At 39.3% G+C, this 26171-nt stretch overlaps 1 protein-coding gene across 1 annotated transcript in view; it reads right to left on the bottom strand.

Annotated features, from left to right (window-relative positions):
* The window catches only part of zmat4a (zinc finger, matrin-type 4a), a 150051-nt gene that overhangs the window by 55092 nt on the left and 68788 nt on the right, over positions 1-26171 (bottom strand). The window contains exon 4 of the mRNA XM_063490190.1: positions 8915-9071. Coding sequence (XP_063346260.1) covers positions 8915-9071 — 157 coding nt within the window. The remainder of the gene's footprint in view (positions 1-8914; positions 9072-26171) is intronic.

Below are 26171 nucleotides of genomic sequence, written 5' to 3'. Positions count from 1 at the left end.
TATGACATTATGTATTTGTGACAGATCTGGGTGCCTTTAGAATAGAGAGGATTTAAATTACACTTTCACAGGATAAAAAACCTAAGCTAACATTTCTTTTATTTCAGCAAGATTGGAGTTTTTGGGTAATGAAAACTCAACATTTTTACTAATAGTTTCTTTTTCTTCTGATGGTTTGAACCCATCTGTAGTGAAACAGACACAAATAAAAAAAATTCCACTGTGCTTCAGGGTAATATATGAGTCTAACGTTAATGGAGCGGTTTCAATTTCATTTCTGTCATTTTCACACTAAAAAAGATGCAAGAGAAGCACTGAATAAGTGATTTTTTTAGTGATACAAATGATTCCCCAAAAATGGATGTCAGCAACTTCAGTCAACAAAACTTAATATGTCTGTCAGGTGGAGAAGAGGTTCCATGGTGTCCTGGTACTTTGTTGGATGTCAGTGCGATTGATAGCCGTGCCTCCCCCTCTCTTGGCTGAGACGGTTCTGCCTCTGTTCTGAACCATTGGCCACAGATGGCCTCGTTAATGGCTATGTCTGTCACTGACATGTGGCAGAAAGAAAAGCAAAGGGTGCTGTCTGAACACTACATCAGAATTTCTCAGCAGTCACAATATCTCTAAAGTACAACTACAACCAAACAGTCGTGAAGTCCTCTGAAACTAAAGTCAAGGTATCTCTTTATTTCTTTGGATGTTTGGGCTATTAAAGTCTAAACAGATATAATTATGCCATTTTGAACAGCCTGGGTTTTTTTTGCATGGTTGTTAGAAGTATTGCCTCAACATAGAGCTGGGCGATAGAACGATAACGATATGTATTGCGAAATAACTTTTTCTCGATAGAAAAATTAAACTATTGCGATAGGCCTCATCTCTCTTGTCCTCTTAAAAAAAAAAAAAAGAACAGCCAATCCAAATTAAGTAGCGCAGAGCCGAACCAATCACAGCCGCAGCGTCACGTCACGTGACTTGTTACGTACAGCACAAGTGCTAAGGCGCACATGTGTATTTGTTTTTGCAGCCGGGCTGCCCAGGTAATGGAGGAAATGAGTTTGCCGACTAGAGAAAAATCAACCGAGAGCGTGAGCGAAGGTTACCGAAGAAAAAACCGATGCTGGTTCCAATTCCGGAGAGATTGTCGAACGGAAGGGCCATAGAAGTTCCGTAGTGTGAAGGTATTTCGGCTATTTAAAGTCTGACAAAAAACAGAGTAGCGCGCACTGTAAATTGTGCCGAAAGCAAGTCTGGAAATACAATAAACCGGTGCATGCTCAATCTCTGACTGAAAGCGCTAATTCGTCATTTGGCTTTTGTCAGACTAAAGTAACTGTTAAAACTGTTTGAAAAGCTAAGCTATACAACAAGCAGAGATTGAGAATTTCCTTTTAGTTCTCAGTTTATTTGATATTGACCCTGTGCACGAGAAAATGCTAACTTCCTGGTTTGAGACCGGATGTGGGGTTGTACATTTCCGGTAGCTTTACTTTGTGGTCAATCGCTACTTCGAATATATACTCCAAAATCATGTCCAAAACTCGAAAACGGAAAGATCGTGTTAAGTTACAAAGAGGAGAAGGTGGGAACACTCACCACTGTTGTGTCATAAAAAATCTAATGATCAATTTTGACGTTTAAAGAGTTTAGATCGATCAGTTGTTTACATCACTCAACACAAGCAGAACTGCATTACAAAATCAGAAGACACATCGTCCACCTTCAGAAGCACATCTCTGTATAGTGACTGGTCTTATGATTTAAACAGGCAAATGTTCAGCATTCAAACTACAGGTGAAGAATAGTCAAACCAGATGTTTCCCCCGTTATGTCGATATCAGCTAGTCAAGTACACACCTACACAGCATGTTAACAAACCGTGAAAAAAAGCCACACAAAAAATGAATGATTGCAGGTAAGGGTTTCTAAACATTAGTATTTACGAAGGGTATGTTGTGACTTACCTTCAAAATTACAGTGGCCCCTCGCTATAACGCGGTTCACCTTTCACCTCGCTGTTTCGCAGATTTTTTTAGTGCAAGTTTGCATGCTTTTTGTTTTTTACATCACATTGTGTCCTGCGTCCTGATCACTGCAGACGATCTCCTCCGTGACGTCTCTCCTGTACAGTACAGAATCGCTAGCAGTGTGACTCTGAAGTGCAGTACTGTATGTCGACGAAACGTTTTGCACCATCAAAAAATAAAATTGGCTAGTTGATTTCACCTATCGCTGGTTATTTTAGAACATAACACCCGCGATAAACGAGGGACCGCTGTTTACAGATACTGAGAAATATAACATTTGAATCCCTTTTCTCTTTTGAGAAAAAGAGAGGCGCTGGGGAAAAAATATCGACAAGTCGATGAACATCATTTACAGATATATTGGGTAAATGCCCAAGACATCTATAGAAATGTAAATCGCCGCTTGATTCATTCATTTGCTTAACTTGTTTTGGACCGTAAACAAGGCGCGAATAGGACACCGGAAACAAAGCTCCCCACAGGAGTTTCCGCACCGGAAGTAGCATATGCTAACGTGCACATAGTCAATTGACAAAAGTTAGTCAATTTTGTCTGTTCTTCTGTAAAACAAACTAAGATTTATTTTTAGAATTAATATTTTGTTTCTAAGTGGAATTGACAATTTAGTAGTCTGTTTTGTTTGTTCTATTTTGAAACTTAAACGCTTTAGCGGCTGCCTTTTGTGTAGTTTGCAATATTTGCCTTTATTTATCTGAAACTGAAGTCTCATGTTCCTTAAGTACATCTACCCTGTTGAACTTATTATGGGAAATAAATATTTAAATCAAAACAAGCTGCAGATTATTTCACATTTTACTTGTGAGCAACGGCACATTTAAATCTTAAAAATATAGTTATTTGGCTTATATCGTGATATATATCGTTATCGCCTGAAATGAAAAAAACATATCGTGATATGAAAAAATCTTATATCGCCCAGCTCTACCTCAACAGCAAGAAGGTTCAAATCCACCATCTGGTCTGCCATCGGCTGCATGCTGGGATAGGCTCCACCCTCCCAATGACCCTGAACTGAATAAGAGTATGGATGGATGTTTTTGAACATTAAAGCACTACAAAGGTTTCCAAACGTTTCCTGTTAAACCTGAATCATTCAAATTAAACCACCAAACTAAAATCATGTCTATCCCCAGTTTTTTACATCATTAATCAGCTGTCTGCAGTCAGTGTGCAATGTATATTAACAGCATAGTAGATGCTAGACATAGACATACATCTTCATTGGTTGTGTTCTTGGAGCTAACTTCCACTGCATTACAACTGCTAATTTTGTTTTATTATACTGTTTAGTTAATGTTAGATGTAGGCTATTTAAGGTTAGAAAACATCACAGTCTGAGATAAAATACACAATTTCTCAACAAAAAGCCCTTTGCTTTACATCAACTTCTTAATACAACTGATAGATATTTCCTTAAATAAACAAGGCTGTTCTCTGTTTACCACTCATCACAGTAAATGAGAGATTAGAAGATAGACTGGGCTACCTGCTGGCGAGATATAAAGGAGTGAAAACAGCCAATAATGACCAACAAGATTAGATCCAAATCAGGATTAACTTTAAACCTTTAGGATCTGAACATTTAGGCACCATGCTATCGTGTAATGTTATCTGAAAAGTCTGTGCAGAACTTTGCTGAATGCTCTCTGCCCAGCCTCCAGAGTCATTCTGTGTTTGTCACTGGATCGTAGCTTTTAGTCCCATCTGTCTGCTCAACCTGTCCCCCACTAACCAGTCTTGCCAGTCTGCCCTTCAGTCACAGTGCCCTCTGGAACAGTTCAGCTAGTCTGCTCTGCCTTTGGACCTGCCTGACTTGTCTTGATAGGCTTTGTGCCTGAGGTCTTCTTCCCAGTTTTCCAGCCAGTAGCCTGTCCTAACTGTCCCCAGTTGTCTGATTTGCTTGGATTTTTGTGTCATGCATTTTCAATCTTCTTCTGTTTTTTTTTCCCTGGAAACTTTCCCTGGGACTTTTTTTTGTTTTTATTTTCCTTTTTGTTCAGCAACACTGTTTTTCTTCATCTGTGAGGCTTTGCTACCCCCTGTAAGTTTTCATTCAGACTTCTTGTTCTTTATTCAATCTGAGCTCTTAGTGCATTTGGGTTCACACTATTCTGCTTTAATCAGTTTTACAATAGCAGGAGGGAAATAACGTCCTCTATAAATATACCAGACATTTCCAAACAAAACATTTATATTTTTGTAAATGGATTTTAACCAAAAGTCTAATTATTTATTTATTCCCATTCTTTTCATTTAAGTGTCTAAGAAGAGGTCAGAAATAACATACTGCATACATGTTACATGTTATGACCCATCAAGCAACACACGTTAGGTAGATTTTCTATTTGGAAAGTTAAATCTATAAAGGCTGTAGACAGCAGAGTGGATGATGATGATGGTGAAGATCAAGACTTCTTGAATTTTACTCAGGCCTGATTTGATTAACATATTTAGAAAGTCTTGCTTCACATATTGGCTTCTTTATGGCTGAATTCAGCATTATATCCTATTACCCCAATGAAATATATATAAACAAATGTATAAGACACAAAAAGCTGACTAAACAGTTTGCCTAATAAAGAAATAAGCTTAACAAGTGGATTTTTTCAGTACCCTTGGGCGGTGAGTCAAAAAGTTCATTTCAGATACTGTTTCTTGCATTTCAGCACCATGGAGATGTGAACAGCAGTGAGGATGAGAGACAAAACACACTTCAGTGGTATTTACTGTAAACAGACAATACAATTAGATAGACTATATATGAACATGGGGAAACACCATGTATGGACTCTGTGATCACAATCTGTCCACAGAAGCATCCTGGGAGGTGAAGTTCATGCCATCTTTGCTGAATTATTGCAGAACAAAAGTAAAGCACATCCTAAACACATCATATTTCCAGAAATCTGATGTTAATGTAACTTGTTATTTTTAAGTTATGCTTAAAAAGGCTTAGAACGCTGAGAAAAGTGTAATACAAATGACTTATGTGAGACAGAGTGAAAAGTTATTCTTTAGCAGTATAACTATGAACTTGACAGGAATACTGTACTGAGAATTTACAAAAACTCTGTTTGGCATCAAGCTTTTTTTCAGTGACTGCCTCAGATCCTTAATATTTGAACCAGCTAAGCATGAGCAGCAAGAGATCAATTTAGATCCCGAGAATAAAAAAGCACAGAGCCCACATGTGGAAACTGGGCTGTCAATGCACCAGAGGGAAGTGCCACTATGCAGGGCACTTGGTGATCACTACCACAGTTTCGAGAGCTTTAATATTTCGACCTCACTTAAATCATAATCTGTCCTGCTATTTTTTCAGTTCACAAACACAATACAAAGAAAACGCAACTTGCCGTTGGCCTGAAGTAAAACAGAGGACCTTTCCACTACTTTCAAGTGTAAATGCTGTTCTAGAACTGCTGCGGTGAAAGAAATTATTCTATTCAGGTTTTTCAGCCAGAAGGTTAAGTCAAACATGAACTCAAAGACAAGAGGTTTCTGTGCCAATCTACGGATTCAATCCTCCCACTTTGGAAGGGGAAAAAGGCTGCAGTGCCTGAGGCAGCACTAATGCTGGATAAACTCAGGATGGTCCAACAATGTGAGGCTTCAGATAATACCACTATAAAAATGCACTGCCTTATCAGCCAGCTGAACGCATCCAACAAATTAAAAGAAATGTAGCAGTGAGAGCACAAAGTAAAACACAAAGCTCTGCAGTGCATATCAATGACCCGGTCAACTGGAGCACCAACAAACCACAGGAAACAAACAAAGCTCAGTTACCCACATCCACGCTGCTCACTGTGGACTCAGGTGTTGGGCTTTAAAATGATCTAAAATTATGTTTGCTGTATTTCCGTTCACTGCCTCCCTCTGTAACCTTTGCTCATTATTTTCGCAACTGCTAATATGTACGTGATTTCAAGGTAAGCAGCTCTCAGCAGATTACAACGGCAGCAGGCTTTGATCACCCTGAGGTAAAGAGCAGCTGGTGATTAACTCTAAATAACACGCATACAGACTCATGCAATAAGGAAACATGCAAACACACCAACTCGTGACCTGCTGTTGGCACGTAATTAGACCCTGAATTATATCAGGTAAAATACATATTATACCGATTATCAGATATAAGTCTGACATCTTTCCATCAGCTGATACAAGATCAGACCGTGATCCAATCCCATGGTACATCCATTCATTCTCTTCCACTTATCCAATTCAGCGGGGGGGGGGGGGGGGGGGTTGGAGCCTATCTCAGCTGTCTTAGGGTGAGAGGCAGGGCGCACCCTGGACGGGTTGCCAGTTTGTCGCAGGGCAAACACATAGAGACAGACAACCATTCGCTTCACACATTCACACCTATGGGCAATTTAGAATCATCAATTTACCCAACCCCACTAACTGCATGTCTTTGGACTGTGGGACCTGGAGAGAACCCACGCAAAGAACATGCAAACTCCACACAGAAAGGCTGACCTGATGGTGGAATTGAACGCAGGACCTTCTTGCTGTCAGGCAACAGTACTAACCACAGACCACCATGCGTACCTTTTGTACCCTTTTCAGGTGGTACTCAACTGTATCTTTGTTGCTCTTGCTGAGGGGCAGAGCACCACAGGACAAATCCTGTGTAAAATGTCCACATAAAAAGTTCCATATTTTGTGATAATGTAAGAATCTGTCCCATCTGTAACAACTGAAAATAAAATAAATAATAACAACAAAGTTTGATCAAATACGGCAATGCCATGATGATCCATTTGGCAAAATAAATCCATTTGGTATCCTTGTTGGTCTTCAGACAACAATTCTGACGGCTAAAGAACCAAATGGGACAGACAAAAAAATAAATAAATAAATAATAATAATAATTTGAAACAAAGATTTAACAGATACATATTCAGAGCAATGACAGCAAGACTGGATAAGCAGTTAAAACATTGATGTATGGATGCTGAAAGCAATTTTATTAAAATATAACACAAATCAATTTTTGGAATCTAATGTGGCTAATATGTATGTATGTATGTATAGTATATGTAAGTAAATACCGCTCCTGATTTCCCCTTCTTGAGTTTTTTGGGAATGAGAATCAACACCTCCAAATCTGAGGCCATGGTCGTCAGCCGGAAAAGGGTGGAGTGCCCACTCCGGGTCAGGGACGAGTTCCTGCCCCAAGTGGAGGAGTTTAAGTACCTCGGGGTCATGTTCACAAGTGATGGGAGAAGGGAGCAGGAGATCGACAGACGGATTAGTGCAGCGGCCGCAGTGATGCGGACGCTGTACCGGTCTGTTGTGGTGAAGAGAGAGCTGAGTGTAAAAGCGAAGCTCTCAATTTACCGGTCGATCTACGTCCCTACCCTCACTTATGGTCACGAGCTGTGGGTAGTGACCAAAAGAACGAGACTGCGAATACAAGCGGCGGAAATGGGCTTCCTCTGAAGGGTGGCTGGCCTCTCCCTTAGAGATAGGGTGAGAAGTTCGGCCATTTGGGAGGGGCTCAGAGTAGAGCTGCTGCTCCTCCACATCGAAAGGAGTCAGTTGAGGTGGTTCTGGCATCTGACAAGGATGCCTCCTAGGCGCCTCCTCGGTGAGGTGTTCCGGGCATGTCCCACAGGGAGGAGGCCCCGGGGCAGACGCAGGACACGCTGGAGAGATTATATCTCTCAGCTGGCCTGGGAACACCATGGTGTTCCCACGGACAAGCTGGAGGAGGTGGCTGGGCATAGGGAGGTCTGGGCTTCTCTGCTTGGGCTGCTGCCCCAATGACCCGGCCCCGGATAAGCGGAAGAAAATGGATGGATGGATGGAGTTTTTTGCATATTAGTCATATTTAAATGCTTCAGATTATCAAACAAATTTTAAGATGAGACAAAGATAACCTGAGTAAATACAAAGTACAATGATGTTTTTAATTGATGAATTCATTTATTAAGGGAAAAAGATATTCAAACCTAATAACTGGTCATAACATCCTTAGCATTTGATGACCTAAAATATTTAACTGTGACAAATATGCAAAAAAGTAAGAAATCAGGAATCAAGTGTTCTAAACAAAGACCATTTTCTTTAATTCTGAGTTGCTTCCATGACATAACACAGTTTCATAAGTCTTATGATTTATTTGTTATGAAGTCTCTGTAGATAAAGTATTGTATACTTCAAAACTCAGCACAAAGGTAGGCAGAAAAACAACATAAAATTATATATATAACTATAATTATATAAATATAATTATAATTTGTTCCTCATCTCCTTGAGCATGCTACAGGTCTAGCCCAGGAGTAGGGAACTCCAGGCCTCGAGAGCCGGTGTCCCGCAGGTTTTAGATATCACCCTGGGTCAACACACCTGAATCAAATGATTATTTCATTACCAGGCCTCTGGAGAACTTCAAGACATGTTGATTTATTACATTTAAATTTAGCCATTTAAATCAGCTGTGTTGGATCAAGGACACATCTAAAACCTTCAGGACACCGGCTCTCGAGGCCTGGATTTCCCTACTCCTGGTCTAGCCTATGGGCTCCCGCAGTATATACTGACCCTTACAGCACCTCTTTTTATTTGTGACATTTTGGATCACTGATGTAAGAGTCTGTCCTATTGCATTGCTCCTAAGCTCAGATACAGTAGGGATGGAAATATAGGGAGAACAGAAAACCCGATCTGTCACATATTTAATTTCACATATACATCTACGAGACTGCCAACACATATCTTGTTGGTAGCCTTAAGTACTATAACTTGTCTCTCATTCCTTAATTATTTTCTTCTCAATTATAAATCCCCTTTGAACACATGTAGCTCCTCCATCATTGATACCCATGATGAATTTTTAACAGGGGATATACCTTTGGTTGTGATAGCAGGCTGCTCTCCCAGTAGTAGTTTTAGCCTCTTTGCGTGGATTTTACCCTGGTAGTGTGACTGTGCCACAACCGCTGAGGTGAAGGACATGTTACACAGTGTGCAGCATTTATTCTTGTCCACATCGCCGTCGTCACTGCCCTAGAAAAGAAAAATGCATGATTGAGAACCACATTTATTTATTTTTGAGAGCTTTAAAAATAGGGTTCAAACATGTAATATGCATAACAAAGGAAGAACAGCATATCATTTTAGCACTTTAACACTGAATGGCTTTACTTTGGCTGACTCAACTTAGAAGATAATTCTAACATTTCCTGTCTGAAGGATAGGATCCTGGCAGAATGCAAATAGAGTCAACTCTATCCAATACAGGACCCAAAAAGCAGACAACTGAAGTCTGATAGATTAAGTAAAAAAAAAAAAAAGCAAGCCTGAAGAAGAAGCAGTAAACAAAAGGTCAAAAAAAGTACAAATAACAACCAAGTCTAAGAACCATAAAGACCAGATCAAGCAACTAGTAACAGAAGATTTCAGTTCGGTTGGGGGTCTGAGAAACTAAGAGACTGGGTGAATTCAGAAATGGCTGCAAATGTCTTCAAACTTCATCAGTTTTCAGCCATTAACAAAAATGTTCAGACGCTTGGGACCTGATCAATGTTCCCTCTAATTTTTCATGTGTCTGAGCGAACACACAAACTCCCTGAGCGATCCCTTGGACCACTGTGAGCAACATTAGACGTGTGCACTGTGGTCACGCCAGCATCGAATCCATCCAAGTTACATGGTTTATTAAAATAATCAAATTACAGCATTTACATTTATGTTAGACTACTTTTAATTAACTGCTTTAACCCACTTACAATGAAAATTAAAAAAAAAATCTTGTTCATGACCTGTGTAGTATGTTAACACTATTGGAAGTAAAAATAACTTGAACTCCAATTTTGAAAACACAACTTTTATTTTATTTTTTTTTATAAAGCTCTGACTTGTATTATGAGTCTGTGGTGTGGGAGAGAGTCCTGTAACTCTCTGTCTGCCAAATACAGTAAATAATGACCAATGTTGGGCAATTAATTATATAGTTACTTCTTCAAAAAAGTTACTGAGTTTTGCAAACAACAAAGTTTTTTGCAGCTGTTTAACCTAAAAATGCTACCAAGACGTTTTTTTAAACAAACATTTCAAAATATTTACAGAACAATCAGCTGTTCTGCATCAAATTTGATGCCACACAAATTATTTGTGCCACTCCAAAAAATAATTTCTGTCCATTATGAGATAAAGGAGAACAGCAGCCTGATACCTGCAGGCCTGACAACAGGAGATGTATCACTCCTGTAACACCTGTAACATTCAGCAGTCGCCTCATTGTTCTGACACACACAACAAAACTACTGACTACACTACACACTAACTACACAAGATTTGTGCTAAACGTCGCAAATCTCTCACATCTCAAAACACCGCCGTCACTCCTAAAACTTCCTCCCGTTTCTTAACAACTAAATGCCATGTTTTGATTGGTCGACATGGTACATTTTTCGACCAATAGGAAAGGCTGGGGGTGTTTTGGTTTCATCTTTGCTCACAAGCGGAGAGTGCTTTCGAGCATTTTCCTTATAAAACGCTGTTTTTACCGTTTCTTCCCGCAGTAAATATAAACAACGGTAGTATTCAGGAAGAAAAACAAATACTGCATATATTTTTTTATCACAACTCTGGTTTTACGTGGCCTATCAACACAATTTAAACACTGGTATAAAGTCCAAACTTTTTCCGTCATTTGTTCCATCTGTCCTGCTCACATCTCCAATGGTTGTACACGTTGTCATTAATGTGGCTTCACTCCTCATCAGCCACGCCGCTTTGCTAGCTAAAACACCGGTGTCGGCACATAAGGACGCTGTCATAGCCTGTCAACGATGTTGATTAGCTGCGCATATACGTGAATGTGAATAGCGTGATTGGCTGGACTATGGGATAAGGTGGCATCGTTCTAATCCCATACGGGAGCAGCCAGTCACTTACTGACTAACACTGCAAAACAGAATTGTTAACGTATTTACTTTAATTTCAATTCAGGTTAGCACTTTTTTTCTGCGCAACGCCGATTTCTTCTGCGCAGAGACCGTGCCAGCAGTGCGCAATTGCACACGCGCGCAGCTTAGAGGGAACATTGGACCTGATAGAACTGCCTTTTCTGTCAATGTATCAAACAGGCAGATTAAATGACCTGGACTTTTCAAAGTCAATTCTGTTCAGTGTTAATTCAGACATTGGCAGGCTGAGCAAACAAAAAGCAAATTATTATTCGTAAGGCAAAGGTTATACTACCATCTTACAACGAGAGAGTGAAAGCCTTTGTCGACAATGAGAGAAAATGCACATGCTCTTCAAATAAGGCCAAAGGATATAAAAAAGAGAAAACAACAATAGGCAGACCAACCCGTCAGCCAGAGGAAATGATAGACAGGATCTAATAGATCTTGCATTACATCTCTGGATTCAAGGTCTGAACTCCACCCATCAACTTCCAGGAACAACAAGAAAAACGTAGCCAACAGAGCACGTCAAGATAAGGCCAACTCAAGGCCGTCACACTCCATCTTTGCAAACTGCACCAAAAACCCATTATCATCAAAAAATGTAGAACGATCCCAGCAGTATTGTTCACCAAGGTTGTGCTACTTTTTTTAACAGAGAAGTGAGAAGTGAGAAGAAGAAGAAGAAAATAGTGTCTTGCCAGTCAGGCCAGGTCACCAAAAGGCTGATATTCATACAGGAGGAAGAGAAGAGAAAAGGGTGAACTTCAAGACCTCTCTCAAATGTCTGCTCCGGTGCATGGTGCACTCTACCAGATGCAATGCGTGAACAATGAGTCTGAGTGTGTGTGTGTCTTTTCAGTTCAACTGTCTCAGTCTGAGATGAAGCGAAATAATGAGCTCACTCACCTTCATGATAAATTTACTTCCAAGAGTTCAGTTAGGTAGAGAAGAAAAGCGTTTGGATTGCAACTGGTGATTCAGGTTTTAGTCTGGAACATATATGGTAATATTTAAACTAAAATCTGAATTTCAGGGAAAGGAATGTGTAATAACAGAAAATAATACAATATCAGCAACCTTCTCATTCTTCAGGGTAAATTTATTGCTAAAATTAACCAGTCACCAATTTTTGAGTTTGCCACATTCAACACAATAAGTGTCTTGTTTAAAAAATACTTCAAGTCCCATTGTTTTCTGGTGAAAGATACAGGGAGACCATTATATTCAGCCAGCCGTTGGTGTCCAAAATGCAAATAAAGAGCATGAAGCTTCGCAAATGCAAGGTAGTGTAAAACTGCTGCAGCACACAGCTAACCTCACACATGGAGACATATTAAAGTATACAGTACGAAACTACATACATCCATTTTTCCATTTTCTTCCATTTATTCAATTTAGCATCCCAGGAAGTGTTGGTGTCTATCCTAGATGTCACAGGGTGAGAACAGTATGAAATTATTATACATTTTCTAATTTATATCTTGAATCCATCTCACGTACAAAAACAAAATGTGTAGTCTTTCTTGGAAAGTATAAGGCCTCAATCCCTATTAATGCTATCAAACAATGAGTGCTCTGCTACCAGTTCTGAAGGATTGCTGGAGATTGTGGTTAGCTGCTTTGAAATCCAGTGCTAAAGCTCTTAGCCTTATTAATGGTTTATATGGGTAATCCAATGGCAAACTTTTAGGGGATGTCCAAATTCATGGGCTGCATCCTCCTGAGGCCGCATTTGTAGACCGATTACGTCACAGCGACGTGAAGAAGGCAGCCGACAAATGCGTCCTCCTTTTCCCCGAATTTGAAGGATGGGTCGGGTGTATCCTTCATGGCCCACCATATCCCAGAATTCATAGCGCAGCCCAGCCAATTCCAGTTTTCAACAATGGCGGCCGCTAGTAAGTTTTAATATTACTCTTATTACTCTTTCTTCGTCACAAAATAAACTTTTAACATATTTTCAGACGAGAATGTAGCTGTGTAAACTTCAAATATCTGCTCGGTTTATCAAGACATCGCATATTTGCAAAAGCGCTCCGACATTTTCGGAGACATCTGTTACCCACCGATAGCTAGCCGGGAGCTCGAGGGTCACTAGAGCCGGCGAGAACGGCAAACTCCCGGCACATCATTTTCAGATCACCAAGGTCTTTCGCTACTCAGGTTAAACGTGATATATAAGTCACTTAGATAACCTAAAAATGTTATTGTTTGGCTTTTTTCAGTGTTTTATTTCTTCGTAAGTAAATCGTTTTGGCTGAGATTAAAGTTATTAGATTAGATAAAATAAGACTTTATTAAGTATGAGATGGTCGAGAATTTACACCAGTGTCCTGTTATATTTTAGATAGCAAGGAGCAGACGGCTGAGTTTATTAAACTCCACCGAGTCAGCGGTGACACAAATCTGAAGGCTAGACTGTCCAATTTCACAGCCGTTTACTTCCGGCCTACCCGACCTTCTGAGGACCCGGCCCACGTAGACTGCGAAGGACAGGTCCTCAGGGGGATGCAGCCTATGAATTTGGACACGGCTTTAGGACAAGCAAGGTAGATTTAGTCAAATTTACATTACTGCCATCTTGTGGCCACCCTCAGCTATTGTTACTGACAGCTCCACTTGTTTCCTACTCATAGGAAACTGTGGCTGTCTTCATTTTACAGGCGCGTCCATCTCCTGTTAAGAAAGACTTGAGCTGGGCAAGCTCAGAAGCCAGAAGCTTTTTTTCTGGTGGTTTGTACATGCACATTGTGGATAATGGTCTCATCTTTCACGGGATGGGAAAGTGATGTGAGGCCAGTGTGAAAGGCAAGCTACCCATTGGCTCTGCTTTCACTACTGCAAGATTATTCATGATCTGCGCTTTGTCTGAAAAACAGCTAGCATTAGCAAGTGGACAAGCTCTTATTCAATAGAATAGAATAGCGATGTAACAGAACCATGACAGACCCAATGACATGATGAACCACGACAGACCCAATGATATGTTCATGCTTTTCAGCATCGTTTTTGAACTCTCATGATTGCTGTTCACAATCATGTGGCTGCGGCTTTCCAGACGCCAGCCGAACACAAGTAACAACAACCATGACGACAGTCAGAACACAGACTTTAAGCCAGTGAGGCGTGATTGCGGATGCTGCTCAGGTGCATCCGCCTCCCCTGCAGCAGCACCACAGACCACGCCCCACAATAAGCCACTTTTCTGTTTTATTGCATTTGCTTGTCATCATACTGTGCAATATGAATAAATAATTAAATAAATCTAAATCTGAAGGTATCAAATATAAAACAATCTAGGTTATATGCATGTAAGGATATAAGAAAAACTGTTTATAAACATATTTAATAAGGTAAACAGTATCTTAAGAAAATAAATATACTGCAGAGCACTATAGCTGCAGAAGACCAGAGTATATTCACCATTTCAGACACAGACTTGCACTGGCCAAGGACTGTGTTTCTGAGCTCACAGCTGTGAATAAGCTCCACAGTTGTGCACACATCTCTGCTTGTCTTTCTGTAAAAGTCACCACATGCCATTGGGCTAATACCAATATATCATTAATATGGCACATTAGTGACATAGGACAAATTTGCTGTTCTTGACACACAAGCAGTTAATTTTTCATTCTCAGTTCAGCAAATTTTTTGCCTACAAAGGTCAATACAGCAGAGGGTCAAAGTTCAGACGAACACATCACAGGGATTCATGCAAAATATCACATCATGTGCAAAAGCTGTTTTGGCTCACTGACAATATCCAACCCAGTATTATGGGAAAATGCATAATAGACACACCAGTCCACAGTGTACATTTCACACGTTGCCTCTCCAAAGCATGACATGTACACACATGCAGAAGTTGCAGTAATCTGCAGTAACAGCAGAGGAAGATATTTTATTCAAGAAAATGTGAAAATAATCAAGAGGAAGCGTTTAAACAGACATTATTAACATTTTACATGTAAATAAAAATAATGTCTAGCTTAATCATTTCTGGCAATTACCAACTACCAACTTATTCTCTTGCAGTAGTGTAATTGTGTGTGCATTTCACGCTTTGGAGAGGCAGTGTGAAATGAACATGGTAGAGCGGCATGTCTGTTACACTCTTTGCTGTGATATCGGGTTGTAATATCGACTACTGAATTAAAGGACTGTATACAAATGAATCTGAATGTATTTGGCGATGCCATAGCAATGAAAAACAGATTTTGTGTTTACTGTTACTTCTGTATTTAGTTAAAGAGCTCTGCAAACCTGAAAAAAATGGCAGATGCACTTAGCTTAGAATTAACGTTGGTTATATTCAAGTAAAATAAAATCAATGCCTTACCTCATTTGATATGTTAGAGTGGTCTATTCTGCTATTGGCATACTTTTTTATTTTCTTTAAAAATAATTTGGATAATAGGCAACCTCATTCCCAATGCAAAGTTATAATATAAGGCATGTACACAAACTTTGTACTCATTAAGAATGTTGGATATGAGCCAGGATACAACAGATGCCATTTGTTCTGTCTTTGCTTTAGAGCCATTAAACAGTATTTCCTTGTTACTCTCAAAGGAACCAGTAGGTTATTGCAGCAGTATTCAATTACCTTCAGCACCACTCAATCAATTTCAATCAGCCAGCCGAAGGACTCTTGTATTCACTGCATTAGCCGGTTGTATACAGAGAAATGTCTTTTCTGTCTAGACGAAGGCACGGTGCATAAATGGAACGGGCTGTAATCATTAACAGACGGTAGGCAGAAAAAGTTTTTTACATTTGTCAATAACTGCACCTTTCACTTCAACAATTCAGCAGTATTTGAATACATTATTGAATTTAGTTTTTGAAAAAAATAAATAAATGTAAGGTAAAAACTGTATGTTCAGACGAGGCTTTCTACGCAAATACTGTATGTACACTGGATTGTGTATTTAATTTCACAACTCTTTATTCTTTTCATGGGAAGAATTCTAACTTTAACTTTGTGTACTCAAACGTTTCCAATTAAAAGTTTTAATGAGTTGCTAGGTTCATTCAGAAATTTAAATATGAGCAGGGCACAGGACAGGTAAAGAGTGACTGAACCAACTCAAAATCAGAAATCTGAAGATTATTTTTCAGCCTGTTATCAAGCTACTCTTTATTTTGTCTTTGCTTGTTAAAACTCCTGAAAGTACATTTCCATCACATTTGAAGTGGACAATGTGAAATGTTTAGTTAAATATTTAAAAATGATGCTGGGTCATTCCATGAAAAATTAGTGAGTCCATCTGACCTCGTCAAACTTTCCTGATTTTATTTATACAACTTTAGTACATTTAAGGTTGTGTAAAATTTTACTGTCATACTATGATTTCTAAGTTTATGGCCCCTCAAGTGCACAGAGTTGGGCTGAAATCTGTCACTATTTATTGTGTGTGTTTTATTTATTTCTTCTTAATAGCAATTTTGCCCCAATTTAGCCCCTCGTGGCCTAAATTCAATAGCTAGCCACATGACATGTTCAGGGCCGAAAATGCAATCTGAAAATCTGTAGCGAAGTCAGTTTTCCTATCCAGTCAGAGTATTATAGTCTAGAGCCAAAATCTTTTTTTAATTGACTGAAATAAAGTTTCTAATATTATTTTATTATTACCTTAATATAGCACAAGGTTTAGTTTACCTGTTCTTCTAGGAGCTACTTTTACTTTCTTACTCTGAGTACATTTCACAGCTGTTTTTTTTTTTTTCACTTTTACTTGAGCAAAGAAGTTTAATAAACTTTCCCTGCAGTTTTTTTAACAGTAGTATACGTACTACTTCAGTACAGAACATCTGTATGATTGCCACCCCTGCCCGAATGCTCCAAACAAAAACAAAATATTTTATTCACAATAGAACACAGAAAACATATCCAGTGTTTACACTGACAAAATGTAATTTTTTTACAAAAATATTAACTCATTGGATTTGATGGCAGCAGAATGCCTCAAGAAATTGGGACAGGGCCGTGTTTACAACTGTGTAGCATCCTCTGTTCTTTTAATAGTACATAAATACTTGGGAACTGATGAGGCCAGCTGCTCAATTTTTCGGAAATGAATGTCATCCCATTCTTGTTATAAGACATCACAGGGCTGATAACCATTCACATTGGCAGTACTTTAGAACTACCAATTAAGCTAAACCAACAACTTGATCGTTTTGGGGAGGAACATGGAAACGCCACACAGAAAGGTCCAGACAGATGGTGGATTGAACCCAGGACCTTCTTGCTGGGAGCTATCAGAGCTAATCACCGTGCCACTGTGCTGCCCAAAATTCAAGCACAGTGTTTACCATATTAGTAATCTCTGCTCATCTTTACTTCTGAGAAACTTTATAAGATGCTCTTTTTACACTGACCCACCACCAGCCTAATTAGATGTGGGCTGCTTTCTTCATAGCACCACTTAATATCCAGCGTTTTGTTGCCCCATTCCAACTTTTGCTCTGCTGTCACCAAATTCAAAATTATATCTTTTTTTCATGATTTGATTTGCTTTCTGTTGGACATTGCCTCCAAGTCTAATAGTCAACAATCTTTCATTGACAATTACAACTGCTCTTTCATAAAATTCGGACTTGGACTCACATGTTTGCAAATTGTAAGCATTGTAAAGTCACTGCTCTGGTCTACTTCACAAAGTGAAACAGCCAAGCCACTGACCAACCGAAATCCCACAAAGTAGACACTGAGCATAAATTACAGATATATAATGTTCTTTCATGCTGGGGCTATGAAAATGCACAGCTACAAAGCAACACTGTCTGAGTTACTCACCAAGCATGACATACGACTCATAATTATACTCCAGTGTTCCAAAATGTTTGATCAGTTTGGAAGCATTTGCATACAATCTGTTGAGTCTGCAACATTACATTAACATACATGTGATATTTTGAATTTGACATTCTTTATCAGAAAAAAAAAAAGATACCCAGAAATATCAGTTGAAGGTCATAACTTTTCAACAACACCCACCACCCACATTAACATTAAGCTTGTGCCAACACGACTGTACAAATTGATTCACACAACACTCACATTAATAAGGCTAGTAATGAAGCTAATTAATTGCTTAATGATGAAAACAGATATGCAACAGCAGCTTCTACACAGACTGTTAAAATCACCTTGTGCCCTCATTTTAAAAGAGTTGAGTTCCACATCATCATGCCCTGTTTTTTTTTTTTTTATGATGAAAGAGAGGTGTGTGGCTCAGACACAAAAGCTTCTCCTGAGAGGAAACTAATGTCATTGAGTGGGAGGTTCTGAATTGCAGTAGACAAACATACAGCGATCTAAATAAGCTGAGGGCAGAACGTTAAAACAGCTCAGGAGAAGAAGCTGCCACCGGTTAATTTGGGTTTGTGATTGTGCCAAATTTGAAATGGCTGATGCATTAAACACAAACGGATGTGCTGAAAAGGGTAGGAAGAATAACAAGAAAGCACGCCTTATACCTAAACGGATCTTTGATGTTAAAGATGTAAGTTTGTCTTCTACTGGGTATAGGCACTTAAGAAATGTGATACGCTGATTATGCAAAAAAGAAAAAAAAATGGCATAAAAAGTACTGAAAAAAAGTTTTTTTATGACCCTCAAATCAGGAAAAGCAGAATCCAGTGTATCTGTCAAGTTAAGCCAATCTCATGCACAATCCCATTTATGCTGAGCCACCTAAAGATGTTTCACCCCCATACTCTTATCCAACAATTACACAACATTGTGTTAAATAGAGATTATCGAAGACTTGTGACCCTTGGAGTCTTATGGTTAAAGACTAATATCGATTCCAGACTGCATGACTGAAAGCTTTACTAATCTATGCTCGTACACATTCACAAGTGACCAAGCAAAGATATCTAAGTGGAAGTGAGTACAGACTGTAAAAATATAATTGAAAGCACATTTTGAATTTAATAAATCATGCTCTTTGGTTTTTATTTTTTAACTCTGTTAAATGCTTTGATCGAACACCCCACCTTCTTAACAGTGGGATGGTCTTTTAATGTATCTGACAAATTGCAAATAAAGCCACTGAGTAAACACCTGAATCTGTATTTCCTTTTAACTCTAGATAGAGTTTTAGCTTCCTATATCTTCTAATTTTGGTTTTAGAGCTCAATAATCCCACTGCCATCGATACTATTCTCTGTACACTGCTATTTTTAGAGGAAAACCTACTGTATGCCACTTACACACTACCTCACTAACAGTGGCTCACTGAGTCATGAGACTGTTTTACTCTCTAAATTTACAGGGCGATAGAGGAAAGTCCAGTCAAAATATGCCTGGCTGAAAGAAAGCAGTTGCAGCTTTTTAGAGAACTGCTCGGCCAAATCATATCCTATGAAACACTGCACCTGGTGGAGAATAAACACTGCCACAAATAGTTTGTGGCCTCGGCATACTCAAAGTGCCACTTTGTCTTTATAAGGACAAGTTGTGATGTCATAATGTTGCTGCACAAAGCATAGCGTACAGCCAGTTGTGGGAAGGTGTAGAATCATTTGGAAAAGGAATGTTGTATCTACTGCAGGTGCATACAATCTAAGCAAAGCTGACTTTATTGTCATCATTGTCACAGCCACAAATGATGTCACAACTGCATCAGAAATTGATGTGCATGGTCGAACAGACTAAGAAAAGACTTACCAACACTGAATTGTGTTGCTTTTTAGGCACGATACATAAGTGCACAAAGTAGAAACTTCGTATAGAAGTTTTACATTTTAAAATTAATCTGTAAATACATACAATTTTTGAAAGGGATTTCTAAAACATTTGCAAGTAGAAACATCTGAAACATCAGAAATTATGTTAAAAAAGTCTAAACTGGGCTGCATTTCTGATTTGACATGTAGTCATTGGGACAATTAGATTTCTAAACCAGGTCTAAGGTATTGTTACTGTAGGTAAACCTCTACAATATGAGACAGAACCACAGCAACCATTCCCTGTCTGCAAGCATTTAGAGAGAGTGGGGAGGACGAACTCCCTACTGCCAGCAGCTGGGGGGTGAGGAGAAAGAGAAGAGAGAAAAAATGAGCACAGAGACACAAAAAATAAATAAACAGGAAAAAAACAGATTTCAGGAGAGAGCAGACAGAAGTTACTGACATGCTGTAGTGGCACATAAAAACATCAAGAGAGAAATAAGAGAGTGGAGAAGAAATTCTCAATACATCATCAGAAGTGCCTCGTAAATATCCCCATGTTGGAGTTCTTGCTGTCGCTGTGTGTCCGCAGACTTTCCACTGGCTGTTTGTTCTGCATAAGTCACTGCTCTCATTTGTGTGCCTGTATGTGTAAAAACCACAACCAGTACAGTCTACATGCTCACAATATTTGACTTTTTTCAATGAATGAGTCAATGCGACTGCTTTTGATGTTCCTCTTGTAATGGTCTGTTATTCATAAGGTCATGTGTTCACCTGTCAGTACTGAATGTCAGTTGTATTTGTTTACTTCTTATATTATACGTGTTTTATGTGTTGTCATTTCTGTTGCCTCCTTGGCCAGAGTTGCGTTTTTTTTCTCAATGAGACCTTCAACTAGATAAATGAAGGATATATTAAAAAGGCCAATCTCAGACCTTCTGGTCAGGTAGGACCTGCTTTTCTATCGATTTTTTTGAATGTGTCAGTGGCTTCATACCTAACCTCTGAGTACATGAACATAGGCTTCTGTTTTTACTGAAATACTATTTGTGGCGAGCTCTAATGTAGCACAGATCACAACTGCGCGTGTGTGAGAGGATAAGACAAAAACACAGCTCTTCCTCCCACAGTGTGTGATAACACAGAAACACTGCTGCACTCTGAGTCATTCTGACACACACTCACACACACACACATGCACACAGCCCCTCCTTCCGCCCTTGGTGTTGTCCTTCACTAACTCAGCACACACATGTACATTGGCACACACACACACAGAACCTTCCCTCAGCTACCAAGGTAGCAGCAGCAGAGCCACTACTGCACTTAATACACAGTATTTTATAGACATAATGAGCAAATATATTCAAGAAGAAGCAAAAATGCACCACCAGATGAGATGCCTCTTCCAAACGGGAAAGATCCATAATTTCATGGTTAATTAAAACTGGATAAACGAGGAGCTAATTGCAGGGAAATGTAATTAATGAAGCAGTAGGTAGGTGTATGTTGCAGGCTCCCAATCACAGTGGAGACCTGGCTGAGAAACTGTTGTTTCAGGTATGAAGTAGTAATGGTGATGTGAAATAAACTTGGGGAATGTGGATAAGGTCAGCGACATAGTTTAAAATATCTCCTTTTTTTGTATTTCTTTTCTTAAAAAAAAAAAAAAATTAGTCACCTGAAACCTGACGAATGCCATATTTCAGCAGCCATGTAGAGTGAAAATCTTTCTGTGTGTGTGTGTGTGTGTGTGTGTGTGTGTGTGTGTGTGTGTGTAAAATCTTAACTCAACAGTGAGAAATAATTGGAGTTCTGCATTGGCAGAATAGAGTGCTGTGCTGCACTGCTCTGAATATGTAACTGATGGGGCCAGGAGGAGAGATAGAGGGAGGAAGGGATGTGGCTGCCTCATTCCTATTCATGTAAGGCATAATAAAATAATCTTTTTGATTTGCAAGCAGTAAATCCTCTCTCCGCTGTCAGTGCTGTGCTGCACATTTTCATCTTGGTTTAGGGGAAGCGCTGCCCCTGTCTTGTCTTGGAGCACTGGACTTGTGTTGTTTACTACTGTCGCTATATCACAAATGCCAAGGCTGCAACACGCTCAGCCTCACAGAGACTCCGTCTAAGATGCATGGAGTCAACAAGCTGCACCGATCCTTGAGGCGATAGCCTTGAGCTCTGGGAAACCTGGACTGGATTGGCGTGATTCTGGTGCGGATAAACACCGTATAATGCCTGGGCTAAATCTGGAGGTCAGGGAACACTCACTACTCATGTGCATCTCCCCTAAGGCGCGCACAGAAGAAATAGGGCAGCCAAGTACAAGGGTATCCCAGCAAAAAAAAAAAAAAAAAAAAAGGATTAAAAAAAGGAATTGTTCCCAACATAGCTGTGGACAATGCAGTCTATTGCTGCCAAGCGGAGCATACAGGGGAGCACTAAGCTGGGCTGACACAGTAGTCTCTGCTGCACATGATAAAATGACCTTCACATTAAACGGCAGGCAGTGCCAGCAGGAGCTGAGAATAAACCCTGACTGGTCTTCACTGGACGATGCATCACGAGGCAGCAACGAGAATTAGAGTTTTGGGGCCTCACTTTTACTGCAAGAGCATATTGTGCACGTCGGCACGAAGCAGTTATTCTTACTCATTGGAGGTTTTTTTTGTGTGAACAAGTTCAACATCTCTAAATATAGAATTGAATTTGTGAGCATCATTTGCACTGATAATTATCACAAACGAGGCTGCGGCTGGGTCTTAAATTAACCAGTCTATTCTGCATATAGTAGCGTTTTTCTTAATTTAGTTATGCAAAATTATGATTAATGATTAAAAGTGCCTTCAAAAATGTCCCCAATCCACTAACAGTACACATGAGAAGATGACATGAAAAAAGTCTGGCTCGCTCTCTTTAAATTTTACTCACACATTATGATTTTGCAAAGCCTCGGGATCTTACTAGGTCACTGTTTGCTAAACTACAACTAGATTCCTTTTGAGGTTATTTCCCTTCCAGTGGAGAACAGCAGAACAGAAACAGCAGGATCATTTGGCCACTGCTTTCTTTGTGTGTGCAATGGTGTGTTAGAAACAAAACTGCCAAAAAGAAAAGACAGCTCCTTTAGAACGTGTACCTATTGTTTTTGACAATAACCTCGTATTTGAACCTCCCATGAAAAAACATGCTATAAAATGAAACATGTTTGATTTGGTCGAAATCAGAAACAAACTGGCTCCCAAGCTGTGATTTTTTTTTAATTTATGAGAAACACATGCAGGATGGCATTTTTATACACAATCCCTTACAAAAACAGGCTTATACATAAACTTAAACTTAAACAACTTGACGATACGAATATTACAAAACACGAATAAGTGCCAGTCCCTGTGTAGCAGCTGTTATGTTGCTATTTTGTCACAGGCTGAAGACCGAAAGCCACGGCAGGAGTCAAGATCTGCAGTTAGTGTGTCTGAGAGTAACAAAGTTAACAAACAAACACACACACACACACACACACACACACACACAGGAGGATTCAGTCCAGATACATTGCCAGTTCACATACAATTAAAATAAACACACAAATAATCAATGAGTAAACAAAATATACAAAATATGGTTAGTAGGGTTTTTCAAAAAAAATATATACTGATACATGATATTAATCAATCCTCAAATTACTACTGAATTATGATACTCCAACAACATCGATCCCAACTCTGCCGTCTTTGTCTCCTCCAGCTGACTCTATTAAGAAGTTATCGTAAATCATAAAACCTAGCCGTGCACATTTTAACATTAGCCATTTAACACATTAGTCACCTGTTATCATCAATGTATCATTAATGGCAAGAGGACTGTAGCTAGTAATAATTGAGTTGTGACATTACAGACCAATGAAGAACCGGGAGGGTTTCTGGTTGGGCTGAACAGCGGGGGAACTGTGGCTGAACTGAGCAGAGAGCCCCGAGTGTGGAGACCCAATCTGAGCAAATATAGACTGACATCCGGACCAGAGCAGCCGAATCAGACGAGCAGAACTGAGGAGGTAAAGAGCTGGAGACTAAGGTGGAGCAGTGTGATTTTGTGAGTTTAAGTATGATTATTATTCAAAGTTCTTTTGTAACTTTTCAATAATGCTATATTTTCTACATTAATTCAATCACATAAAATGTGAATTATATATAACTTAAATTCTTAAATCTAAAATCTTCATGAAATCTAACTTATAATAGGGAAAAATAGTTTAAAATTAACAGCTTTTTCAAGCAGTGACTTCTTTGGCATTACTTCTGTTGTTGCAGGATGGAGTAAAGATCTTCTCTATATCAAAAATGAGTTTTAAGTATTTTCCTGTGTGTTGGTACAAAGTTTGAAATTCTAGTATCGTAGTGGTACGAGACCAATAAAACACACGCACACCCATAATTACTAGCATACACAATTAAACATGGGCAGTCAGATGGTGAGCATTAGTTTGACAGAGTAGCTCTGACTTCAGTGGGAGCGAAAACTAAAAATAAGACCACAAATAAAAAAAAGTAAAATCCCTCAATAAATCTGCTGGGGGTCAGCAAGTCTGACTGCTCATGGAGCTACACTTTTTGACTAGTGAATATTGCCGCAAGAAACTTTTTCCCCCTCTGCTGATTTCAGAACCCCCCCCCCCCCCCCCCCCCACACACACACACACACACACACACACTCACACACTCGTATAGGGTGCAAGATCATCTCAGTTCATACAGCAAGTCAGAAAAATATGCAAGAGGAGGAAAGTCTCTGACAGAAGTGAGTAAACTTAGTACTTTTTTTTAACCAACTAAAACACATCAGCATTGATCTATTACATCAACCGTGAATTACCCAGGAATAAGACAGCATCATGACACATCATGACCAACACCAGAGCAGCTACACTTAAATCAGAACTATGCAGACAGTAAAAAACATAAGCAAAAAAACAACCAACACTGAATTATCTCCACGTTTTACAGCAGGTTTGTGTGTTGCCTTTCTCTCAACTGTCATTGGTATAATATGGACATATGGACTCACGACCAATTTGAAATCCAGAGGAAAAGCCCATCCAGTAAACCCTGTGAATCTGACTTTCTTGCTGCAAGGCAACAGTGGACTGCACCTCTGAGACAGCAAAAACAGCATTTAAGGATAACTATCATTTGCCTAGCTGACATCTCTTTCATGTAGCCATGCCAGGTGGTGACTGTTAATGGAGAAGGTCACATAAAGACAGAGAAGGGTTAAGTAGTTAAAACGGTAGAAGCACACGAGTGTATGTGTTTTAAATTCTTGAGCTCTTCATTCCTTCAAAGGTCAGCACTGGAAGAGTAGTTTGATGTTGGTCAATAGCAAAAACTCAGGTATTAAAGTCTGTTAAACTCAAAGTGAAAACATTATTAAACTATCAAATAATTCATTCAAATAATTAGAGTTTATAGCAAAGCAAGTGCTGTTTGCAGTTTCCTAACTAATCTATACACCTGCAATAGCTCCACAATGCAAGTCAAAATCTAAACAGTATGAGGCAGGAGTCCTGGGAGTAACTTTTTTATTTTATTTTTATTTAACCTTTTTTATACAGGTTAGTCCCATTGAGACTCAATGTCTCATTTACAAGAGATCCAGGTGTACTGTACTGGATGCAGATTTAACTGCATTCAAAACTTTGACAAAGGCAAAACTGTTAGGACATGATGAATGCATCACAGCATATCAGAAATGAGCAGCACCTTTCCAATTCACAGTCTCCACATTCTAGTTAAACAGAAAGAAGCCTCAGTCCTGAATCCTGTAGCTTTTTGTGGCTCAGCTCTCTCAGACTAGAGGACTGGGAGCTATAACGCTCTTCTAATGGCTACCCGAAGCTGGCTCCAGAAGTGTTGATCCCCAAAGCCTGTCAAGAAAAAAACGAGCAACTCCAGCCACGAAAATAACTGATCTGGTAAGGGACTGAGGGAAGAGTTAGAAAAAATCTTATCAACTGCAGCTCAACTCATGGAATGCAAATTTCCAGTCTCATATTAGGCACGGAAGTTAACATTATGGATCATCACTTTACATCCCAATTCAGACAAGGTTTTGTATGAGACAACAACAAAAAAAAACAACTCTAGAGTTTTAATATAAAAATCTGAATGGTCTTCCATAAAGCTTATTGATTGACACGTTTGACAAGCTCCATCATCTGCAGCCTTCACCGTCTCTTCACAAGGTTAAATTATTCGCTCCTTATCCTTGCCCAAGCTTTTCACAGTGTAATGTAATTGTGAACAGCAGGTTCACACTGTGAATGACCCAGCCGAGGGACTTGGAGGATATTCTGATTAGTTACACAAGCTCAGCTGTGATGATTGCATGGCTAATGCTTTAAATGAAGTGTATGAATCTGACTTATTTATCCAGAAAGCCTCCACTGTTAAGTCTGTCATATCACTGATGAGGTCCAGACAAATTGTAAACAGATTAAGCAGGT

This window comes from Pelmatolapia mariae, linkage group LG12 (genome assembly GCF_036321145.2).
Source record: "Pelmatolapia mariae isolate MD_Pm_ZW linkage group LG12, Pm_UMD_F_2, whole genome shotgun sequence".
NCBI classification, from domain to species: Eukaryota; Metazoa; Chordata; class Actinopteri; order Cichliformes; family Cichlidae; genus Pelmatolapia; species Pelmatolapia mariae.
The sequence above is the reverse complement of the archived record's forward strand: the minus strand, read 5'-3'. Positions and strand labels throughout refer to the sequence as shown.